The sequence below is a fragment of the Myotis yumanensis genome, unplaced genomic scaffold (genome assembly GCF_028538775.1).
Source record: "Myotis yumanensis isolate MYYU_CA2020_CCGP unplaced genomic scaffold, mMyoYum1.0.hap1 SCAF_1, whole genome shotgun sequence".
NCBI lineage: Eukaryota > Metazoa > Chordata > Mammalia > Chiroptera > Vespertilionidae > Myotis > Myotis yumanensis.
The window spans coordinates 78842950-78867786 of record NW_027223752.1 but is presented as its reverse complement, the minus strand read 5'-3'; the positions used below and the strand labels follow the sequence as shown (position 1 = coordinate 78867786).

The 24837-nt window shown below is 41.1% G+C and overlaps 1 protein-coding gene across 1 annotated transcript in view; it reads left to right on the top strand.

Moving 5' to 3' along the window:
• The window catches only part of AVEN (apoptosis and caspase activation inhibitor), a 170869-nt gene that overhangs the window by 144436 nt on the left and 1596 nt on the right, over nucleotides 1–24837 (top strand). The window contains exons 3-4 of the mRNA XM_070425574.1: nucleotides 16427–16497; nucleotides 22073–22168. Coding sequence (XP_070281675.1) covers nucleotides 16427–16497; nucleotides 22073–22168 — 167 coding nt within the window. The remainder of the gene's footprint in view (nucleotides 1–16426; nucleotides 16498–22072; nucleotides 22169–24837) is intronic.

Here is a 24837-nt window from a genome sequence, read left to right as displayed (position 1 = left end):
GATGGGGACCTGTGTACAGTGGGCGCTCCCTTTCTTTTCCTTCAGCATGTGAACTCTGCAGCAGGGACAAGAGTCCTGCCGCTCCATACACCCCACCAAGCAGTCTGCCCAGAGCATGGGCTGAAGAACCTCAGATGTCTTATAATTCCCCCTTTAGAAATCTCAATTTAATTATGCACCATTTTTTGAACTTTCCTAGAACAGAATTTTCCTATATTTACCCTGGACACAAATCTACTTTTCTTTGCATCCATTTCTGAATTACCAAGATGGGAAAATGGCTTGGAAAGTAACTTGTCATCTCTTCTACTTGCTACCCCATTTCCTTAGAAAACAAAATGGGTTCAAAACTGGATACAAGTACACAACCATTTCCCTGGGTGACCATGATCTAATCTCTTCTCACCTGAAAAAGCCTGTCAGTTATCATCCTGGATTTTATATGATGTCATTATTGATGACCATACAGGTTGTGCATATTATCAATCCTTTCACCTTTTAAAAAACTTTATTACAATTTAAGCTTATTCTAATTTCATTATAAAATGATATTACTGATGAGCAACTTTAGGTCCTACTCATTTCCTAACAATTTCACACAGACAGTGGGTTTGGGATATGTTCCTTCTGTCCAGATAACTCTACAAGCCAACATTACATCTTTATCTAAAATTGGATTCTGTCCTTATAAATTTTCATTAATTTTTTTTCTGATTTAAAAAGCATTCATCCAGAAATTGAATTTCAATCTGATCAAACCTCTAATTCTAACTACCAGTTTATAGGAAGCGCAGGGGGGAAAGAAATAACAGATTAGACAATGGTATGGGAGTACAAGTCAGCAAAATCCAGAAAGTGAAAAAACTGATGGTTAAATGATCCGGTTTCCTCAACAAACTATGAACACTAAAGAGGTTTAAGGGACACATCAACTAAATGCATCCTGGGGTATTTATTTGGATCATGATTTGAATACACCAACTATAAAAACAATCCTCCATGCTGAAACCGGTTTGGCTCAGTGGATAGAGCGTCGGCCTTCGGACTGAAGGGTCCCGGGTTCGATTCCGGTCAAGGGCATGTACCTTAGTTGCAGGCACATCCCCAGTGGGAGGTGTGCAGGAGGCAGCTGATCGATGTTTCTCTCTCATCGATGTTTCTAACTCTCTCTATCTCTCTCCCTTCCTCTCTGTAAAAAATCAATAAAATATATAAAAAAAAAAAAACAACAAAAAAAAAACACACAAAAAAAACAATCCTCCTCTCCCCCAAGAGAAACCCAAAACATTATATGGAGATATTTAAATATTATCTACATATTTGATCATGTTAATTTATTATTTTTATTTATTTTATTTTTAAATTGAATTTATTAGGGTGTTGTTAGTTAACAAAACTGTCTAGGTTTCAGGTGTAGAAAAGAATTCTATAATACATCAACTGTACACTCTATTGTGTTTTCACAACCCTAATTAAAGTCTCCTTCCATCACCATTTATCCCCTCTTTAATCTCTACTACCTCCCCCATCTTTCTCCCCCTCTGGTAATCACCATCCTGTTGTGTGTGTTGATGAGTTTTTTTTAAATCTCTTCACCTTTTCACCCAGCCCCACAGCCCCCCTTCGTTCTGACAGCTGTCAGTCTAATTATTTTTAATTACTGCCATTTACTCATATAATATTATTTTATAGTATTAAAAAAGACCTTATACTTAAGAGGTATATACCAAAGTAAAAAAAAAAGGATACTATTTGGTTAATACCCAGAAAGCCCCAGATGGGGGTCAATTTGCAGTTGAATGATTTTTTAAAAAGACCTTTAACTTGCTGAATTCTGCCCAACAGCATCTCTCTGAAACATAGTAAACATGAAACTGAATAAAGCTCGTTAATTATATAAAAATGATTACTAAAACTTGTCAAATAGAATTTGGTAAATAGATTCCACTGACACCTTGCCTAGCTAAAGTTTCTCATACAGTGGCAAAAGGTTTAGAAGATATTTCTTCTTTTGAAATAGCAAAAGCAAACCCAACGTTTATTACCCTCATCCTACTGCTAAGACATAAGAGATACACCACTGATACAGAGAAACTACTCTGATAATTCACTGGCACAAATTCTCCTTTGAGCTTTGAAATCTTGAAAAATATTGCTACTTTTGATAACACCCATGAAAAGCAATTCTTTTGAGAATACAATAAGACACAAATGTACTCATCAAACCAGGAACACTTGAGAGGGCGCATCAAAGAGCAGGTGCTTCTTTATAGCTAATCCACTGACATTCCTGCAACTTTACAGTGACTGTATTCTGAGAAGTTTTAAGAAAAGCTTTTGGAAAGTTAGTCACATTTTAAATATGTCATGGAGTCTCAGTAGATGAATCTGCTCATGAATCCTTTGTAAATCGGTAAATTATTGTTCAGTTTATCAAGTTACCGTCTTATAATTTTGTGTTTTTGTATATCAGATTTTCTTAAAACTCACCACTCTGTCTTTTAGATATGGAATGGAAAATTTAGATAAAAGAAAGCCAAATGCTCTAAGGCAGCTGTAAATAATGAGAATCAACACCCCTACTGCTGACTTTCTCAAACAGATCTACCAAATACGAGGCACCTTGTGACTTTCCAATGAAAGCAGTGTGTATCATGGGTATGAGTAATGCCAGGACCAAACAGTGCTCATCAAAACGTGTTGGGTAATAACCTGGCTCCTACATCTGTCATCAGTTTACCTTCCTGTTCAAGTCCAGTACATACATATGGCAGTATCAGAATTCCCATTCCCTCAAAGGAAACAATTTTATCATCTAAAATACAGTACTGTGTGCAGATTTTGTCTTACAGATTCCATTCATTTCCAAAGTTATTTAGGTCAACAGCTGCCCTCCCAGCCCCACTTCCTTCAGCAAGGCTGTTTCACACATTTGTAATACAGTTAGATTCTCTTGTCAGAGTCTACATTTTTTTCCTGGTATCCCCTGACCTCCCAAATTGGTTTTTAAATTTACATATATTACAATTCCCTCTTCATGTTGTAGGCTGTCTAGGTTTTGAGAAATGCATGATGTTGCCCTGACCGGTTTGGCTCAGTGGATAGAGCGTCAGCCTGCGGACTCAAGGGTCCCAGGTTCGATTCCGGTCAAGGGCATGTACCTTGGTTGTGGACACATCCCCAGTAGGGAGTGTGCAGGAGGCAGCTGATCAATGTTTCTCTCTCATCAATGTTTCTAATTCTCTATCCCTCTCCCCTCCTCTCTGTAAAAAATCAATAAAATATATATTTAAAAAAAAGAAATGCATGATGTTTTGTGTTTACGATCATAGTATCATAAGAATAGTTTCACTGCTAAAAATCCCTGTACTCCACCTACTTTTATCCCCTCCCCAAACGCCTGGAAACAACTGACCTTTTTACTCCTGTCTCTATAGTTTCTCCTTATCCGAAATGGAATCATACAATATGTAGTCTTTTCCGACTGGCTTCCTTCACTTACTAATATGCATGTTTTGTTGTGCCTCAGTAGCTTATTCTATGTATGTAGCATGGCTGTTTTTGTGCAACTTAAATGGGAAAGTGCCTAAAGTGAGATTGTTGGATTGTATGGTAAGACTTTGTTTAGTTTGAAGATATCATTATTATGGATACTCTTATTCTAGAAAACAAATGCTCCTGATAGCCTTACTCTTTTATGTAAGAGAATCTCATCACTGTGTTTTAGCATCTGATTGTCTTCTCTATGTTTTTTTTATTCTCCATGTTTATTGCATTAGCAATAAACTCTTACCCATTTGGAAGACCAAAAAAAAAAAAAAATGGCTTGGTAGGTGGCATATAGCCACAGTAATGTTTTTTAGAACAACCCATTACCTTATGCAGACAGAGAACATTTGAATCTTTCATCCTCTTTGTTTTGAAGGTGACAATTTGACAGCCCCTCCTGTTCATTTTAAAATTTATACTGTTTGTGTTGTCTTGTTTAATCTGTAAACAACGTAAGGATAACTGGTCACTTACTGTGTGCCTGGGTACTCATATAAAATATGTTTAGCAGATAAGAACTCGCCCAAAATGAGATCACTAAGCCTGGTTGTTGTAGATTATGGTGTTTAGCAGAGAGATTGATAACTGGATGAAGAACCCTGAGTCACATACAGAATATGATGCAGCCTTCTCATCAGTCACATCTTGCCTTTTCACCCCTCACCATGCTTGAGTCATACTGGCCTTTCTGCTCCGTGAATGGCCAAAATTCCTTCTATTTTGAGACCTCTGCTCATATGGTCTCTATGGGTACACACTGCCCAACCAGACTCATTCCAAGCAGACTCAAAAGCTAGAACTAAAAGTTTTACAAAGAAAAGTGAGGCTCTGGGATATGAAGAAGTTAATCAAAACTCACTTCCACACGTTCTACATTGCCTGCATGAGTTAACCTCAGTAAAAGTATAATATAGACTGAGGGTTTCCTCTCTTCAGCTTGGGTATTACTAGTGCTTGCTGGAGCTGCTCAATTGGAGATTTTATGAAGAATATTAGGAAAATACTTATGTGTTTCTGAAAAGAGGCTTTATAGGATCTTAGGAGTGAGAGTAGCAGCTGAAAGAAGGGCTGTCAGCCGCTGAAGGTGTGGATATGAATTTGCATTTTATGCGAAGATGTGAATTCATGATCAGAGAGGTGATTTCAGTGAATTGAGCTAAGGTGCAATAAAAAGTAATTAGACAAATCAAAGGTAAGACAACAGGTAAAATTTCTTAACTCTTTAACATGTTAAGCACCCAGCCTGTTTTGTCTTCCGGATGGAAAGTATAGTGTCTGTCACCGGTGTCTGACTGGGCGCTTAATGTGTTAATTTGAGAATCTGGCATATGTTTAGCCAATAAACAACAAATTGAAAGCCTTCTCATAGTTCTGATAGAAAGGGGTTCAGACATTTTCTCTAGCAAACCTCTATAGTATTGTCTAAATTGGAGGGCATGCTTCAAGCCATTTTTTTCTCATAATGGGATTATGGCATTTGGGGATTTAAATTATTTAACACCTGAGGCCTGATGCATGAAATTCGTGCAAGGGTAGGCCTTCACAGCCCCGGCTGCGGGGGCCCTCGCAGCCCCTGCTGCCTCATGGGCCCACCCCCTGCCTGCACCCGCGTTGGCCTGGCACTGCCTGCGTCCACACCCACACACTCCTGGTTCCCCGGTTCTGTGGAGCCCCCCAATCGATTGCCCCACAGGGGGTTGTCTGGGCCTCCCTCTTTGGGCCTATCGCAGAGCCTCCCTGCCGTCAATCGCCCCACTGGTCAGTGGCCTGGCCCTCCCTCTGCGGGGTGATCATGGGGCAATGGTGGGCCCCCCCCCCCCCCACCCGACCAATCGCATCATACCCACCTTGGCTGGCCTGGTGCCAGTGTGTGTCATAGTGTGGTTGTCTGGAAGGTCATCCGGACGGTCGTTCTGCTGTTTGGTCGTTCGGTCAATTTGCATATTAAGCTTTTATTATTATAGATTAACCTTGATGGATAACATTTAATTGCAAGAAGGAAAATTGGGCAGGTTAAGGTAGAAAATGCCATGTTTGTGAGACATAAATAGGTAATAGGGAGAGATTGACTTTCAAAAAAAAAATATTCAGTGTAGGAATGAAAATGAAATTATGAGGGGAATGGACGACAGGCCAGAAAATTCAGGCAAGGCTCAACGCTGCTGTGGGACCAAGATACTGATCTTTGGAAAAGACTATTAGTGTACCAGTGGGACTGCACTGCAGTGTGTGTGTGTGTGTGTGTGTGTGTGTGTGTGTGAGAGAGAGAGAGAGAGAGAGAGAGAGAGAGGGGTAGATATCAGGCTATTTTTCAGATAATGGTGGTTGGGCATTGATCTAGCTCTTCTCTCTCATCTCCTCTGGAAGTGAATTGTAAATCATTGCAAAATTGCCATGGGGTTAGATCTACTTCAGGTATTAGATCTGGAACCTTTGACTATCTGTATGATGGTTTTTACCCACTATAACCAACAAAGTCAATATTTTGGGTGCCAGGTTAATTTATGAAAATAAAATACAAATAAGCTATTAGGTAGACTAAATATTTTTAAAGCAAAACAACACCATGAGCTTCTCATTATGTGTGCATGTATGTATAAAATAAGAAAGAGAGAGAGTACAAATCTTTCTAAAGCTTTGGGAAAGGTATTAAAATGTTTTTAAAATTTCAGTTTTTTGTTTTTTATAGTCCCCTCTTATTTATTCAACTCAGGATCTGAGAGCAAAGATATATTATTAGCATCCAATAGTGTGTGGCATAGAATTGTGCTGAAAAATGTATGAAAGAATGAAAAAAAATAGCAACTAAATAAATGAATTATTACTCCTACAGTCATTAACGTTTAACTTCACATGATGCCTGTTTTCCCTGAGAAAGATAGTTAATACTATTTATTTTGGTATAAAGGTCTTGCATTATACTGGAAACTAGAATTTTATCTCACAGTTATCTCTTATCAGAATTGGAAAAAAAAGATTGAAAGGGATGTAGCCTCTAAAATTAGTTTTAATAATAATTTGAGAAGTTTGAATGTTGCAAGTATTTCATTGAAATAATTGGAGACAACTCATACTTCAGTTAGCATAATCACTACACTTGCAGCTGACCCTTATTAGCTACCTCTTAAGTAGGACTTTCTGATAATTTGTCATAGAGGTTAGTTGCTTCCCCAAACCATATTTATTCTCCTCAAACTCCTGGTTCTTATCTGGGCACATGGCCACTCTTGTGGCTTGATAAAATGATAGGACAGAGCTCTGGCCAAAAGAGAAATGAGTGGAAATGTTCTATGGTAGTTTCTGGGAAAACTAACTTAGCAGATAGATGATGCATGCCTTCTGCCCCTTTTTCTTCTACTCTTTTTCCATTTTGCCGTGTGGAATTTGATAGGGGTAGCAGGAGCTCTAGTCATCACCTTGGATCCTGACTCCATAGGAAAGGCAGCGCAATGACTTGGAAGGAGCCTGGGCCACATACCAGCCTTTGACCGCCTAAGTCTTGATTTTTTTAGTTGACAGAGATATAACCTTTTATCTTGTTTAAGCCATAATTTTTCATGTCTTTGTTTCATGCAGCCAGACCTCATCTTAGCTGACACTCTATTTTACTTCAGACCAGTTCTAAGTCTTATGACTTCCTTGTCCATGGGAGGATTGATCTTTATATTTTTATTTATTCACTTTAATCACTTTCTCTTATCTTGGAGTTCTGTGCCAGGATTTGATGTTGGCCTCATTTCTGGAAATATTTGACCAGAGAAATTGTACTAGATTGTCTACGGTGGTACAGGGTTAACATAAATTACTCAACTCTTTTGAGGGAAACAGCTAGATTCTAAATTCTAGAATGTCCGCATCATCCTTCTATCATAAAGCCTATTTGGCTTTTCCTTCTACATAATCCTTGCAGATGGGGAAGCAACTTTTTAGGGACATTGGGAAGATAGGCACATCTATTATGTAGTGCTCAATGTGGATATTTGATGCTCAGGGGCTTTGGGGGCCCCACACCTGGTGAGAAAGCTAATTATAAGTCACTGTTGAGCAGAAGGAGAGATTTTTCTTACCTCTCTTGTTCTTTTGGCTCAAGCTGACTTTTTAAAAATTAATCATTGTAGTGGCTTGTGTAGACTTCCTCACAAAGACAAAGTGTTAGCTGTTGCTTTGTTTTAGGGTAGATATTTGAGTGCTTGACATCTGCATCTAGAATGGCTCATCCATTGAAGCTTGAAGTTGGGGGAGGCAAGATTTTTTATGTCCTATAGATTTTATGTCCACAAATCTCTGAATTGATCTGTGTTAGCCTGTGGACTTAGGATCTACTTTGACCTTCCAAGTATGACGTCTCTTGTAGATGAGAACAGAGAAATTCACAGAGAAGAAAGGGTATGTTTCATTTTCTATGGAAGTCATTATAGTGACTGTTGGGGCATATTCTTTTTTTTTAATGAAGATTGTGAACTTGTCACCCTACAAAGTTAGTTTGTGTTTTCCCAGAGACATGGTGTCCTGGTTGAGGGCATATTTCAAGGGCTGTGGGGGAAATAAAGGAAGGTGATTATGATAAAGAAAAGCTAAGAACATGGAGCTGAAAGTGAAATACTCATCCAGAACTAGTGATACATTCCTCTTGTTTTCTAGAATTGGTTTCCAAAAGAATGTACCACAAAGGTCTGGGCCAATTTTGTGAGAAAAAGATCCAGATATCTAGGACAGATGTCATTTATGGGAATGGTCACTACCCTATCATTGGAACTGGATATTATTAGTTGGGGCACATTTTCCATCGTTCACACTTACTCTTCATAAACACCTAAGTCTGTATTGTCGAAGCTGAAAGTCTTTGCAGGTTTCTCTTTGCCCAGATAAAGATTATTCCTTGTAACCCCATCTTAACTTCCACTGGAGAGTGTGGTCATGTTAAGTACTTTTGCTTGGCAGAAAGCCCCCCCCACCTTTTTTTTGCTGATGGGGCTGAAAAGGGTAAGCTTAAAATTCAAAGACATGTTGTCTATGATTAAGCTTTTAGAAAGCATAGTACTGCAGAATTCTAACAAGTTTAGTGTCCACGTTGCCATTGATCATAAGACATGTGTTAGACCAATGTAAGAAGTTAGGCAGAATAAGAATCCCGGGTATTATAAATAAAGTGTTGGTATATTTATTTTTCTGATGCTATCATTATTAGAATACCTAGAATTCTATATAAACACTCATTTTTTAAAGTACTGTAGTAGTTATTTAAAGGAACTCTAAGTGATTCTTTTCCTAAGTTTTTGAGGTTGGATTTTCATACCTTCAAACATTGTCAACATGTCAAATATTAGTATACTAAATGGCATAAACTATTAAGTGTTTGCTTTTGTTCTAGGGAATTCAAATAGCTGAGCAGCTTATTGGAAACAATGGAAAGAGCTGTATGCATTGTAGATATAATAATAAATGCTAGGAGCCAAGAAGTCTTGGTGTCCAGCCGTTAACTGGCTCTGTGGCCATGGTCAGGCCATCGAGCCTCCCCAGACCCAGGATTCTTCCTTGTTCTATAAAGAGAAAGCTGCATGAATGGCATCTGCAATTCCAGCTTTGAGATCTAGGGATGTTTTGCCTTAAATGCATTCTGAGAAGGTCTCTGTCCTCAGTAAATTTAGCTTTTTTCCAGATTTCCTTATTTCTGTCTGGCTCAGTTCCAAAAGTAATAGGTGCTTGTTGTTTACAAAGGCAAATAAAACTGGGAAATGTATTGTACAGAAAGGAAAAAAAGTCTCCCTTAACTCCACCCTCTGAGAGATAATCATTCTTAAAATAAGTATATAATTATTTTGACTTATTTCTATACATATATCAGTATTTTTGTGTGTATATGTATATCTCTATATATCTTACTCATACTAAACTAAAACTTGATTTTTTTCACATAACAGTTGAGTATTGGGTATCTATTCTTGTCAATACATATAAAGCTACCTTATTTTTAAAATGGCCTCATAGAATGTCACTAACTAAAATTCGAGGCACACCAAATACACACTTTGACTGAATGGTAGTGTTAAATCATATTTAGCTGAAGCTAAAGTGAAATATTACTGTTGTAGAATGGACTTCCAAAAATACAAGAAAAACATCTGAAAATTGAATAACCCTGTTGAAATTTTTTTAAAAATATATTTTTATTGATTTCAGAGAGAAAGGGAGAGGGGGAGAGAGAGATAGAAATATCAATGATGAGAGAGAATCATTGATTGGCTGCTTCCTGCATGCCCCCTACTGGAGATCGAGCCCGCAACCCAGGCATGTGCTCTTGACCGGAATTGAACCTGGGACCCTTCAGTCCACAGGCTGATGCTCTATCCACTGAGCCAAACCAGCCAGGGCTATTAAATTTTTTTTATAATAGTTTTTGGTAGCCAGATTTAACTTTGATGATGTGCAGGTATTCTCATTTCTCACCACTGTCTTCTGTTAGATTGTCCCCACAGTCACTCTACTGTACATTTGGGATGCTAAATAAATGGTGGCTTTCAGCTGAGGTGGGTAGAGGAGCGAGATGTTTGGCTAGCTTTGCCAGGATGGAGTGTTGGTGGTGGTACTTAGCAGTTAAACTTATCCTCTATTTAACGGTAACTAGATAAAGAGCAGGTTATTGACCAGGTAAAGACTTATCTCTTCATTAAACCCTAGATTGGAGATTTGTTTGCTGATCATGAGTTTCATTGAAGGAATCCCAGAAATTTAAGCATTGCGCACTTCTTGAAACATTTATTCAGAGTATTTTCAGAAGCATATGTAAGATTGCTGCCATCCCACATGGCTAATTGTCCAACATTTTTGCTGCTTCACATAATCGATTGAAAAAAATCTGTCATTAATTTTGCCTCTAGAAATGTGGCTTTAGAGCAATGTAATTGACTTTCAAATTATAACAAAATTGTTTCAATGTCACCTGCACCTCAGATTTCATTGCATGCACACCAACCTCAGCATTGTGACTGGAATAGAATTATGTGAGACTTTTTATTATGTAAAAAAAATGTGAACTCTCAAGGTACATCAGTTTCACTTTTTCAAAGCATATTCTAGTGAACAAATTTTGTTTTTAATAAGCTATCATTGGATTTAGTAGACCTGCTACTTTGGTATTCTTATCTGCAAAATCGAAGAGTCTGGGGTTTTTGTTGCTGTTGTTCAAGCAGCCTGTCTAACAGGCACTCGCTGCTCCTCCATGTCGTTTGAGGACATTGTATGAGTTCCACGGCCTCTTAGAAGTCATGGAATTAGTCTCTGGCTGAAGAAGAGGGAAGAGAGTGCTGTACTCCTTTAATGATTCCTAGTCCTGGTCAGTCCACTGTGCTGTAATTACTCTCTGAACATACAGCTGGTGAGTGCTTCCACAACTTTGAATGCTTATGACTCTCAAGGCACGCTCCCTTCACCATTTGTTCCATTGTCCACAATAGCTGGCTGCCACTGTCCTCTACTGGTTTCCATTCCGTACTTATTCAGCTGGCGACACCGTTAGTGAGAGACCAGGCGCTCTCAGCAGGGGAATAAAGCAGGAGCAGAATCGAATCACTGCTAATGTACTGTGCTGTCTCACTTCACGAATGTCTCCAGGTGTGTCTGCATGTGCACATGTGTGATGTGCAAGGCATGGGATGGCACATTTGGTAACACTACCATCGCTTTCGTGCAGGTCGTGATAAAATCCAGGAAGAATTTCAGTAACGTTCTCTGGAAGCACTCTTAATCCTAGGATTCATCATTTTGATAAGTGTGAACCCCTTCATATTCAGTGAGAGAATTAGAGGGGCTGCCATTCCTCAGCAGTCATTTTAATAAGCTTATTTTTCAAAGTAGCCACTTTATGTTTTATTGGGGTTTTAAATTATGTTGTTTTGAAGTTTGATAACTGTAATCAAATGTGTTTTAGGGATCTCATTTTCCTCAAAGCTTTTTTTCCTGTGTTTTTTTTTATGTGTATACTTTATTTTATATGAATTGAAGATGATTTCATGGCTGTCATTGTGTGTGTGTGTGTGTGTGTGTGTGTGTGTGTGTGTGTGTGTGATTTTATAGTTTTTCCTAGTCTTGAAATTTTCACATTGCAAAATCACAAAATCCAAGTCTGATAACTCCAATATCTTGTTTATTTTCCTTTCTCTTAGTTTTTTATTATTTCAGTCTCATCTCTTGATAAGCCTGATGATTTTTAATGAATTTGGACACAGTGTATAAAAGATGGTAGAGATAATTTTAGGCTCTGTTATTTTCTTCTAAAAAGGATTTTTGCTTCTTATAGGCAGAATCAGAGATTGATCTGATACACAGATTTGCCTCAGACTTTGTGGGGCTGGCCTATTCCTACGTTGTCCCTATTCTAAGATGTAGTTGTTAGGGGTCCCACATGTGAAAGCCCTGATTTTTTTTAAGACTCTTTCTCTTTCATAGGCCCTGAACTGCAGTTTTTGTTCGCCCAATGCCATAAGACTGGCAGAAGGTCTCTGCCGCTTCACAACCTCCCTGGTCCTTATTTTATGCTCAGTTTTTCAGTCTCTCAGCACCCTCCACCCCTCCCCACTCTTTGGAAATTAACAAATGCCTCAAAGGAAAAAACAGTTCTAAATAATAGACTTACCTCCTGGTGCTTTCTTCTCTCTCTAGACCTTTGTCCCTTACGTCCTCACTGCTATGGTAGCTCTCTAATGTCTGCAGATTATTTCTTTGTTTTGGCCCAGGGTTCCTAGTTCTTAGCAAGGAGATTAGTTTGCAATTGTTAGAATTTTACCTATATTTGAAAGTAAATATTCAGATATTAAATGCCTTGTTTGCATTGCTGATTACATATTATAGTAATTTGTGTAATCATAGGATCATTTATAATATAGAAGTTTAGGAATGCCAAAAATAAGCTATTCAGCTATTTGGTTAAGTTTTAAAAATCTACTAGATTGATTTTTCAAAAGAATACCTCTGATTTTGCCATTTTCAATTTTTTTATAAAACTTTTTATTTTTTTATTACAGTTTATATTCATTATTATATGTATTAGTTTCAGGTGGACTCTATAGTTGTTAGACAATCATAACTTTACGAAGTGTTCCCCCCTCAATATTTTGAGAACCAAGCTGGCCCCATACAGAGTTATTACAGAATTAATGATTATATTCCCTATCCTGTACTTTACATTCTGTGACTATTTTGTAACTACTAGTTTATACTTCTCAATTCCTTTATCTTTTTTACCCAATCTCACAACCCTCCTGCCCTCTGGCACCCATCAGTCTGCTTTCTGTATCTATGAAGCTGTTTCTATTTTGTTTATTTATTTTATTCTTTATGATTCCACATATAAGTGAACTTGTATTTGTCTTTCTCTGTGAGACATATTTTACTTAGCATAATGCCCTCTATATCTATCCATGTTGTTGCAAATGGTAAGATATAATTCTTTTTTTCTTCTTTTTTATGGCCGAGTAATATTCCATTGTATATAGGTACCATAACCTTTTTATCCACTGATCTATTTTTGGGCACTGGGGTTGCTTTCAGATCTTGGCTACTGTAAATAATGCTACAGTGAACATAGGGGTGCATATATCTTTTCAAAGTAATGTTTTGGGTCTCTTTGGATATATTCCCAGAAATGAAATTGCTGGGTCATACAGCAGTTCCATTTTGAATTTTTGAGGAAACTCAATACTGTTTTTCATAGTGGCTGTGCCAGTCTGCTTTCCCACCAACAGTGCCTGAGGGTTCTCTTTCTACACATTTTTACCTTGTTGTTTGTTGATTTATTGATGACAGTTATTCTGTCATGTGGGAGGTGATATCTCACTGGTTTTAACTTCCATTTCTCTGATGATTAGTGATGTTGAGCATCTTTTCATATATCTGTTGATCATCTGTATGCCCTCTTTGGAGAAGTGTCTATTCAGGTTGGCTGCCCATTTGTAATTGGATTTTTTTCATGCTGAATAGTTTGGGTTCTTTAGAAATTTTGGATATTAACCCCTTATCAGATGTATTATTAATTGGTGAATATTCTCTCCCATTCAGTAGGTTTTTTTCCCTTTTGTTGAAGGTTTCCTTTGCTCTACAGAATCTTTTAAATTTGATTTAGTCCAACTTGTTTATTTTTCTTTTGTTTGCCTAAGGAGATATATCAGAAAAATATTGCTAAGAGAAATGTCAGAGATTATACTGCCTATGTTTTCTTCTAGGAGTTTTATGGTTTCAAGTCTTACATTTAAGTCTTTCATTTTGAGTCTGTTTTTGTATATGGTGTAAAAAGGTGGCCTAGTTTCTTTCTTTCTTTCTTCTTCCTTTCTTCCTTTCTTCCTTTCTTCCTTTCTTCCTTTCTTCCTTTCTTCCTTTCTTCCTTTCTTCCTTTCTTCCTTTCTTCCTTCCTTCCTTCCTTCCTTCCTTCCTTCCTTCCTTCCTTCCTTCCTTCCTTCCTTCCTTCCTTCCTTCCTTCCTTTCTTTTCTTTCTTTCTTTCTTTCTTTCTTTCTTTCTTTCTTTTCTTTCTTTCTTTTCTTTCTTTCTTTCTTTCTTTCTTTCTTTCTTCCTTCCTTCCTTCCTTCCTTCCTTCCTTCCTTCCTTCCTTCCTTCCTTCCTTCCTTTCTTTCTTTCTTTCTTTCTTTCTCTCTCTCTCTCTCTCTCTCTCTCTCTCTCTCTCTCTCTCTTCTCTCTCTTTTCTTTCTTTCTCTTTCTCTCTCTCTTTCTTTCTTTCTTTCTTTCTTTCTTTCTTTCTTTCTTTCTTTCTTTCTTTCTTTCTTTCTTCTTTCTTTCTTTCCACTTATCTGTACAAATTTCCCAGCAGCATTTATTGAATTGACTATCTTTACTCCATTGTATGTTCTTGCCTCCTTTGTCATATAGTAATTTGCCAAATAGTATGGGTTTATTTCTGGGCTCTCTCTTTTGTTCCATTGTCTATTTTTATGCCCTCCCCATGCTGTTTTTATTATTATAGCCTTGTAGTATAGTTTGATATTAAGTAGCCAGATTGATTTTTAATTTATCCATATATATATATATTAGCTATTCTTTTTTGTAACTTGTTAGCTTTTAGCTACTTTTAAAAAAAATATATTTTTAAATTGATTTCAGAGAGGATGGGAGAGAGAGAGAGAGATAGAAACATAAATGATGAGAATCATTGATCAGCTGCCTCCTGCATGCCCCTACTGGGGATCAAGCCCGAAACCCAGGCATGTTCTCTTGACTGGTCCCGAACCCGGGACCCCCTCGGTCTGCAGGTCGATGTTCTTTCCACTGAGCCAAACCAGCCAGGGCATCATATTTCTTATTCTCACCCCCTTTCTTGTTTTCCTATTAGTTGGTTTTATTCTGATTGATTTGCAAAAGCTCTTTGTTATATAAGAGATGTCAACTCTTTGCCCATGTGTGGTACAAATGTTAAAAATTTCAGGGAGCTTACATTGGTACAATATGATTTGTACGACTGTTACATTTTAGGATTTATTGAGGTTTTTGTGGCCTTTTATAATAGTTTTAAAAAATTAATGTTGCACAGATATATATAAAGTACACACGTATAATCACAATACATAACATGCACATATGCAAATACATCCATATACAAGATTGTATTAATTATATTAATTATATATATTTATATCATAATTTTTGATGGATCAAATTGATTTTCCAATGACAAAGAGCACTGATTTTATCCTTTTTCATGATAATGAGTGTTGTCCCTTGATCCTTTTTGCCTTGAATTTGATCTTGTCAAATGTTGATGTTGTGATCCACATGTTTTGGGATTGGTGGAGTTGGTATAGGTTTTATCTTTAAATTTTTCTTTGTCTCATTAATTTTTAGTTCTTCATTTCTTCCTCCCTCTCCCTACTTTTGACGTAGAAATAAAGAACAAATAATATGATTAAATCACCTGAGAGGTATCAGAGGAGGAGGAAGTGAGCTGGTCCTGAGTTCTTGAAGTATAAATAGAATATAAATGGGTAGAAATGTGTGGGTCTCCAGACAAGAAGGACGTAGTAAAAAAGAAATGAGGATAGAATGGATTATGAAGTATGTTTGGAATGTGAAAAAGGCAGACTCTGGAGCAGAAAGTCTGAAGAAATAGGAAGTGGCTTAGTGAGGCAGGACCACCTTTTGGAGGATTCTGAAAGCTAGGCAGAGAAATAATTCTTCATTTATAAATCAGCTGTTTTTAATGCAAATAATAGGATAAGTACACATACAAAATAATCCTATGTCAAAGCTCGCTGTACAGGATCATCTTTCATGCGCTAATGTTGATCTTACATGTTTATTTTCCTTTATTCTGAGAGTTCACTGTACCATGATTCACATGAACTAATCTAAGACACATTTTTTGAGTTTCGTCTTGCATTTGACATTCTAAGCAGGTGATTTTTGTCATGATGATAGAGGTTCATAACCTCACCTCAGAGAGAGATTTTAAGTTTCATATTGTGGATCAGGCTAAACTTCTTTCCTTCAGTCCTATTTTTCTCCTTCCTTTTCTGCTGTGCCCACCCCCCAAATCATAAATATTAGTTTCCTTTGCTTGCCTTAAGCAGATGAAATATGCTAAATATGGGTCGATGGCCTGAACTGTTTTGTTGTCTCTCAAGGAGCATGTAGGATGGTGGTTTACTGAGAGCTGAGTGGAGCAGTGAGTGCAGGTTCTAACAATGTTTCACGTGCGCACCATGCACAGGTCGCCGTGCAATGACGTGGAAGCCAGAGCCTTCCGTTGTACCACTGAGCTCAGGATGGTTGGCTCTTCAGAAGTGGTACTCTCATCCCATTCCGCCAGGGGAGTTTAGAGAACTGAGTGTTTTTCTTGGGCTTTTCCATAAAGTTGTGTGTTTTTTATATTTCTAGGGGACTCCTTCTCACAGTTCCGGTTTGCTGAGGAGAAAGAGTGGGATGGTGAAGCTTCATGTCCAAAGCAGGTAAGCTGGTTTGTGTTGAATGTGGTGGGCTGGCTCTTTTCAAGACTGGAAACTAACACCTCTGATATTAGTGTTGAGCTAGAGCCTTTAAGTAGGAAAAACTTTAGTGATTCATGTACAGTTTAGTCTCAGTTACCTCAGTTGCTCAGAAAAATTTCAGGGAGCTTACATTTTGCAGGTCCTTGGTGTTATGCCCAGATTTCAAGATTCCCAAGAAGCCACCAGGGAGCCAGCCAGTCCGATGCAAAAGCAAAGAGTCTTTTATTTTAAGCCCGGGCTTAGCTCCTGTACCTTCCTTACTGACACAGCAGCAGATGGCAAAGAGAAAGCAGTCTGCTCGAACTAGGGGTTTTATAGAGGGTTGGAGTAGGGGCGGGAGAGGGGGCTGTGCCCCCCGCCGATTGGCCAGGTGCGAGCTGGTGACCCATTACACAGGATGTGGTCATAGCGATGGCGCGCACTTCCCTTGATTACCATTGGTTAGTCCAGAGAAATGGTGGGTGTGGCTAGCAGAGGCTCCTTCCCGGGGGAAGGAGCCTTCGCTGAGCACATGGTTCCATACAAAATGGAGGTCCCTTAATGGATGGGAAGCCAGCCACTTGGCTCCCATGCAAGGCCTGCCGCCGTGGGCGTCACCGGGAGGCGGGCCGCCCACCACCCCGCCTGGCCCTTGGGTCGCCCGCTGCTCGGCCCGAAAGTGACTCAGAGGCCGAGGAGGGCGGCCCGGGTCCGTCTGGGCGTCCGAGGGCCTGCGCTTATCTGGTCAGGCGCTGCCTTGGCCATGGCTGCCCGTCCCTCCCTCGCAGCTCCTCTCAGCGGCCCGTCAGGCCCGGCGCGGCGCGCTGGAGGCGGTGGAGGCAGAGTGGAGCCGCCCAGCCTCGGAGCCCCAGCCCGGTGGCCGCGAGCTGCATCCGAGCCATGCGCCCCGCCGGTGGGCGTCCTCGCCGGCCTCCATGCTGCTCCAGAGCTGCCTTCCGCCTGTGTTCCTGCTCTGCCCGGCGCCGTGGGGCGGGAAGACACGCGCCTGACCCTGAGGCATCGGCGGTCAGCGCGCGGTCTCCGCGGTAACCCGCGGCTCCGGGGTGCCCTTCGCGCCAGGAGGCGCCACGATGCAGCCCCCCCAGCGCCAGGGCATCTCACGGGCCTGAGAGGGGCCCTTGGCCAGTCATCCTCCCTGCCGGACGCCTGCGGGGCCACGTGCCCCGCCGGCCCTTTCACTTGGAGCTAGAGTTCACCTTTATACTTGTCCATCTGTGTGGCTTGTTCACAGAAAAGGAGAAAGCTGAGAGTCATGATTTTTAGCGGACTACTTTGCCATTTGGGCTTTCTTCTTTTCCATTTATGAAAATTCCTCTGAGGGTTGAAAATTAATTTTCCCCCCACATTGTTTTTGGTGTTGAGAAAAATCTTTTACTTTATAGCTTTAAATAACTCTTCTTCCAGAATTAGGTGAATAAAGCTATAAAATAAAAACAGATATCATGTATGTCTTTCAGCAAATCCATAAAGCCCAAATATTTTATTTGCTTTGTGTTCAAGCTATGTTTTCTTTCTTAGGAATTTTTATTATTTTTTCATGCACGATTTCACTGATTTTTTCCATATGAAAGATAACAGATATTTTCACACCTTTAAAATGCACAGAGGATAGTTGGTGGCTTGTCTTGTTCTCTCTGATTAGACCCCCAGTGATTAGACAGTCTGTCCACAGCCTCAGACAGGTGGCTGAGCAGCAGACCCAAAGCCCAAAGGTAAGGCACCCCCCTCCCCATTCTGCTACCAGCTCAGCACATGCACTGTAGGCCGCTCATTTTATGTCTGGGCTGGTGTTGTATTTAGTTTGGGATGGACATTGTCTTATACAAATTGAGGAGATGGAAGTTACTGTAAAAGTACTGCCTGTCACTTTGCAAAGAGTATGTATTATACAAAAAGTTGGGAATTAAAAATATTTGTATTTGTTTCAGCCTCGTTGGGCATATACCTAAGAAACAGTTTAAAGTTCTAGGACAAGTTGAAATCACAAATTAAGGTCATTGACGAATATGGTGAAAATCAAAAAACTCACGTTTCGACTCCTTTTGTGTTTTTTAAAAAATTGATTTTGAGAGAAAAGGAGGAAAGGAGGAAGGGAGGGAGGTGGAGAGAGAGATGCGAGAGAGAAACATGGATCGGTTGCTTCCTGCATGTGTCTCGACTGGGGATTGAAGTCACAACTAAGGACTAGTACAGCCGTGGGCAAACTATGGCCCGCAGGCCAGATCCGGCCCGTTTGAAATGAATAAAACTAAAAAAAAAAAAAAAAAAAAAAAGACCGTACCCTTTTATGTAATGATGTTTACTTTGAATTTATATTAGTTCACACAAACACTCCATCCATGCTTTTGTTCCGGCCCTCCGGTCCAGTTTAAGAACCCATTGTGGCCCTCGAGTCAAAAAGTTTGCCCACCCCTGGACTAGTATGTGCCCTGACCAGGAATCGACCTTTTGGTGCATGGGACGATGCTCCAACCAACTGAGCCAACATGTTAGGTCCCCAGAGGACATCCTTACAGGAGAGGGACCCAGCGCCCTCCCGCTGACTTGCCTTCATTTCTTTGTGGCTCGGGTGCAGGCTGACAGAGACTGTAGCCTGGCAGCAGGGTCGGGTCTTAGTTGTGCTGGCTCCATCACTATAGGGAGTGTCCTCTTAGGTCCATGAGTGGGATTTTCATGTCTTTCCTATGGACAGTGCAGGGCATGTGTGGAGGGAAAGGGTGGGAGAACTTCTTTGGGTAAAAATATAGATGCTTTTTAAAATCACTTTTTTTCCTATTCTGTCTTTTATTTTTGTTGACATAATGACTTGTTTGTTCAGCAGAGCTTCCCTGAGCGAGTGTTGAGTGCTGGCTGGGCCAGAGGCAGTGGCACCTGAGCCTGGCTTCTAGAGGTGTAGGCCCCCAGGTCCACCCTCCCGACTCTGGTTCTGAGCGAGGCTGAGAATGTGTGTCTGGAAAGCTTCCCAGACTGGGGTCCCTGAGTCCCACACGAATGTGGCCAGTGCTTCAGCTCCTGAGGAAGGTGGGATGGGCTGAGGAAAGACTATGGTGACTGCTCGCGGAAAGGAAGAAAAAGAGCAGAACTAAAGGAAAGCAATTTTGGACTTTTTTAAAAAGCTGCAAAGTGGAGTTTCTAGCAGGTTCTTTTCTCACCAAGTACTGTGCCTTTACACAGACTCAGAGACTCGGAGCATAATGAGGTTCTGGACAGAGAGGAGCTGAAGAATTAGATTCTCATTCCCCAGACAGACTTCTGTGCACACTGAGGGCAGAGGTGGGGGGTGGGGGTGGTTGTCTGAGTCGGGCTGCTCCCATCTGCCAGCGAGGACTGTGCAGGAGAGAAGACACCAGGGTGTCCCATTGCGGACCAGGCTGTGACTCCAGCTGCGAGTGACCATCAGAGTTGGCCAAGTGGGTATGGGACTGCGCTCTCCAGGCAAAAAGACCTGTGAATTATTTTAAAGCTAATTCATGGTTATTATTCCAATTAAACCTATTTTAAAGTTCATGCTTTACACAATTTACTTCATCGCACTTTGTATCTAAGGCCGTCAGCTTTAGCCCTTTGTGGGGGAAAGTGTTACAGTGGCATTTGATGGCCGGCTCCTGGCTCCGGGACTCCTGCAAGGAGACGAGGAGCAATCACCGTGGTGGCTCGCAGTGTCTTGACGGCATCATGGAGGTGGGACAGTGTCAGCTGGGCCTCGGGTGACGGTGGGAATTAGAAATGTGGGGGAAGGAGACATTCCAGTAGCAAACACAGCCAAATGCCCAACATTCAGAATGCAGCTCACAAGCACAGGGGGCCGTCCCCATATCTCTGTGTGGTTGGCTCACAGCTCCTCGTTTATGATGCACCTCACAATCATGTTGCACCTGATGCAAATGAGGGCAGAGGAAGTTTGGATACTTTTAGCCAGACCCCAGCACGTCTCAGCAGTTCTCCAGAGAGCTGAGAGCACAGGTCGCGGAGGGCAAGCTCTCGCTCTGCAGGCTGAATGAAGGGGGTGCACCTGTGTGACTTTGCAGACCCCTTGGCTGTGGGGAGGGTGAGATTTCCAGGTTGTGATTTGCTGACTGACCCAGGTGTTAAGCATTCAGGATCACACCTTACTAGTGGGTTGAGAGAGTTTCTCCAAACTGGAAAACAGGAGCGTGGCCATGCTGGGTGTGTCAGAGCACGTGGGTGCTGAGTTCAGGGCTGAGGAAGGGCTGACACCTACTGAGTTTCTCATTTTCTCATCAGGGCTTCCTTATCTCTGTCCTGTTCCCTAATTACTTTTTTTTACATGTAATGTAAGTTCCTTTTCCCCAGGACTAGGGCCACAATCGGTGTCGCCAGCTTTGCTTCCCTAAGAGCCAGCCATCCTCGGAAAATGTCAGCAGGGTGTTGAAAAGCCACCTTGTTTCTTTTGATCCGTGTGCCGCGGTGGGGATTAGGGTTAGAGTGGGTCTGGGTTTCATTTCGGGGCCCTTCTTGAGCACAGCAGGAATGACAGTCTGTCTCCATCATAAACTCCTCTGCCCGAGACATTCCTGCGGTGGGATCGAGGTGAGACTGGATAGAGCAGCACTGGATCTTCTCTAACTTGGAGTCAGTGATGATAGAATAAGACGTGGTTCCAGCTGGGCCTGTGCTGTCCTTGGTAGAGGAGGTGGTCAGTGATGTTTGCCTCTAACGTGAGTTCATTGTAACCACCTTGTAGTTTGTCCTTCTCTTGGCTGCCAGGGCTCCGAGAGCAGCTGCTATACTATTGGTAAGCCAGGCGATAATCTGGAATGCTTGTACAAATTCCTCAGTTTGGGAGGTCACTGTATGGGTATGAAGTCAAAGGGAGCTTTTAGTGTTGGCCATACACAGCGTGCTGCCGGCTAGAGGGTGAGTTTCCATCCTTTGCTTTCCTGTTAGCTGGTACCTCATGGGCTCCTTCAGCCTTCGGCCGTGCCTCTCAACCCATCTCACTGCGTAGACCAGTGATGGTGAACCTTTTGAGCTCGGCGTGTGAGCATTTTGAAAAACCCTAATTTGACTCTGGTGCCGTGCCACATATAGAAATTTTTTGATATTTGCAACCATAGTAAAACAAATATTTATATTTTTGATATTTATTTTATATATTTAAATGCCATTTAACAAAGAAAAATCAACCAAAAAAATGAGTTCAAGTGTCATAGGTTCGTCATCACTGACCTAGACAGCTCTTCCCCCTCTCCTGAGGGTCAGCACCTGCATTTGAAGGTCCACTTAGATTCCACAGAATGCTTATTTTTCTGTTTGCCTGTAAGTCCAAGAGTGTCCAGTTTCCAGGTTATCGTGTGTTCCTGACGGTGGGGTGTGCACTTTCCGCTGCTGCTCCGGCGGCACGAGCTGTGGCTCAGGAAGGTGGTGTTTGGTTCTGCTCATCTTAATGGGGAGATGAGAGACCTAACCATATCGTGTGTCTTCTGCTCTTTCATTTCTAGAAGGTCACATGTAATCATCACCAGGAATACATATGTATGGGAATGATCTATGTATCTTTCTTATTTATTTATAGAATTCAGCATTTTATGTGGACTGTGAGTCATTGGTTCAAGCCCTTCAAGAACTGCCTCTCTCCCTCCGACTCAATGTTGCTGCTGAATTGGTCCAGGTAAAAGCTCTGATGGCATCTTTGAGCTGGTGTGGGTTAGGGCAGGAGAAGAAAGAATGAAAAATAATGCCTGGCAGGATGTCTCAGGCTCAGCTCTTCCTTCATGAAGCTGAGGGTTTTGTATCAGGTAGCACTTTATAAAGTTTTAAGGGAGAATGAGTTAATTTTTTTAAGGTTTTTTTTTTTTTATTACATTTTATAGCTGAAACATTTTAAAGAATCAGATGTAATAGAGTTGAATGAAATGTAAAAGTATAAAGTCTGGCTGGTACAATATTTATGTTGGGTACAAAGGATGCAGTGGTTGAGTACACAGACATGGTTCCTGCCCTTGTGGGGCTTACTCTATTGGGAAAGGTGGGTATTAAACAGATTATCACACAAAAGTACAAATTGTGATAACTGCTAAGAAGGGTTAGCACAGTGTGCTGTGGGATTATATAACAGGGAACCTGATCTCTCTGTGATTAGGAATGGATTTTCTGAGGAAGGGACAGATAAGCTGAGACCCAGAGTAGAAGGCCATTTGAGTTGGAATTTAGAGAAGGATCTGCATTAACAGCACTGCTACTGCTGACACTAGCAAGAGCATGCTGGCTGTGGATGGCAAGGGGGCTACAGGAGTGGGGTGGGGGTGCTTATTGGTTAATCCGTACTTACAAGAGCAGAGGAGACGAGGGGAGGCAAGTTAGGAGGCTGTCGCATGGGTCCAGGCGAATAATGCTGTAGCTTGGAAAGGGTGATGATGGTAGAGGTGGCACGGAATTGGAGTTTTCTAAGAGGTACTTCAAAAGAAAAATTAAGAGGACATGGGGAGAATTATCCTAGGTTTTTTTCCACTTTGTGCAACACTGCTAGGTGGGACCAGGAGGTGAGGTTGGGATATTAGGGGTTTGTGCCTCTGAGATATCAAAGTGACAATAGAAGTCAAATAGAGAAATTTATAGTCCAGAATTAAGGGCTGGAAATAGAAATTGGGGAGGTATCCCTGTAAGGTGGTGATTGAGAGGAAAAGCCCAAGGACTGTATATAAGGAGCCTCAGAATTTAATTGTGGCTCGCTTGACTTTTTTACAAAGTGAAACTTTGGGCAGTACTAATTTTAAATAGAATCCCAGCAGCTAAAATGATTAATTTGGCTCTTCAGTTGAATGTAATGCTGTTTCTATTGCACTTACTAGTCCCACATTTAGGGCAGCAAGTACAATTCAGGGCTGGAGGAGAGGTAGGGGCAGAGAAGTAGAGGGGATTTCACTGGCCTCTGATGGGAGTCACTGTTTTTTAGGAATGTGAGGTGCATTTGGGGTTGTGACTGGGAGAGGCTGGGTGTCCCGGTGTTCAGGGTTCTGACATGTTTAGTTTGGTCCCGATGAGGAATGGTTAACGGAACACACAGGGTACCACTGAGATGAAGGTGATGGGGGCCCAAGACTCAGAAGAGAAACAGGAAGTGTTGTGAGCATTTGAAAGTGAAGGATATGTTGGTGGTAGGCCTTAGACTAAAGGTAAATAATAACTGCAGTAACTTGGAAACCCAGGCTACCTTGTTTTAACCCCCCGCCCCGCTTTCTGTGCCACGATGCACAGCAGTTATTCTCAACTGTGTTTCTACATCAGAAACCCCCAGGGAGGGAATAAACAAAACCAATTCAGATGCCCAATTCCAGACACCCGGAAACAAAATCCCTGGACTGGAATAGAGGACCACACCCCGGCTTCGTCCTGCACACTGACAATATGAACATTTACGTTTGTGCGTGTAGTCATCCTGTTGTAGAAGCCTGAAGAGTTGTTAGCAAATTGGATCTGCTCAGGGTGCTTACGTGTCCAAATAGGGGATGGTGCTGCCAATAGTGGCTGACCTTCATTCTGAACCTATCCACTCCGAAGCCCTGCTGGTCACACAGGCCTCCCGCAGGACAGTGTTCTCAGCCTAGCGCTGCATTGCAACCACCTGGATATTTTTACCTTTTATTAAATTATAACATAGAGACAGAAAAGTGCATGCAAAGGTGGTAGTTACCATGGACTTGGCATCCAAATCAAGAATCAGAATATTGCCGTCGCTGCTGAAGCCACTGTTTCCCCACTGCTTGAGCCAGTTTCCCTAAAACCACTGTCCTGACTGCTAATATTAAAGATCAGTTTTGCCTGCTTTTGACTTTTTACAAATGCAATCAAAATAGTATGTTTTTCTTTCACGTCTGGCATTTTTTTACTCAATACAGAGTCAGTCAGTATTTTCTTCTCAGTGAATTTACCTCTTCACCTTTAATTAGTGCTTTCAAGTACACTGAACAGATCTGATTTGCTAGTTACTTCTTGGTCCTTTTACAGAGTTTAAATTTAACTCTCATCACAGACTCAGTGTACCTCCAGTAGCCCTGTGGTACTGTCATTTTTCAGGCCTGATAGAAGACATGGCCCTTTTGATTTCAACTTTGATTCAGCACAGAGCTGAGTGAGGGGTACAGGCCTGTTATGTTTCAGTGAGGTCGCCCGCATGCATTTACCCCATATCAGAAAGGAGGGTACTGTGACAGGCCCCCACCAGAGACCCTTTGTGAACTTCCTGTCTGAATTGTTTCTTGTTCCAATTCTAAGGCAGTTTGATGGCTTCCTTAGCTTCTGTTTCTGCTTAAGCAAATGGTACAGAACTCACATTTTCAA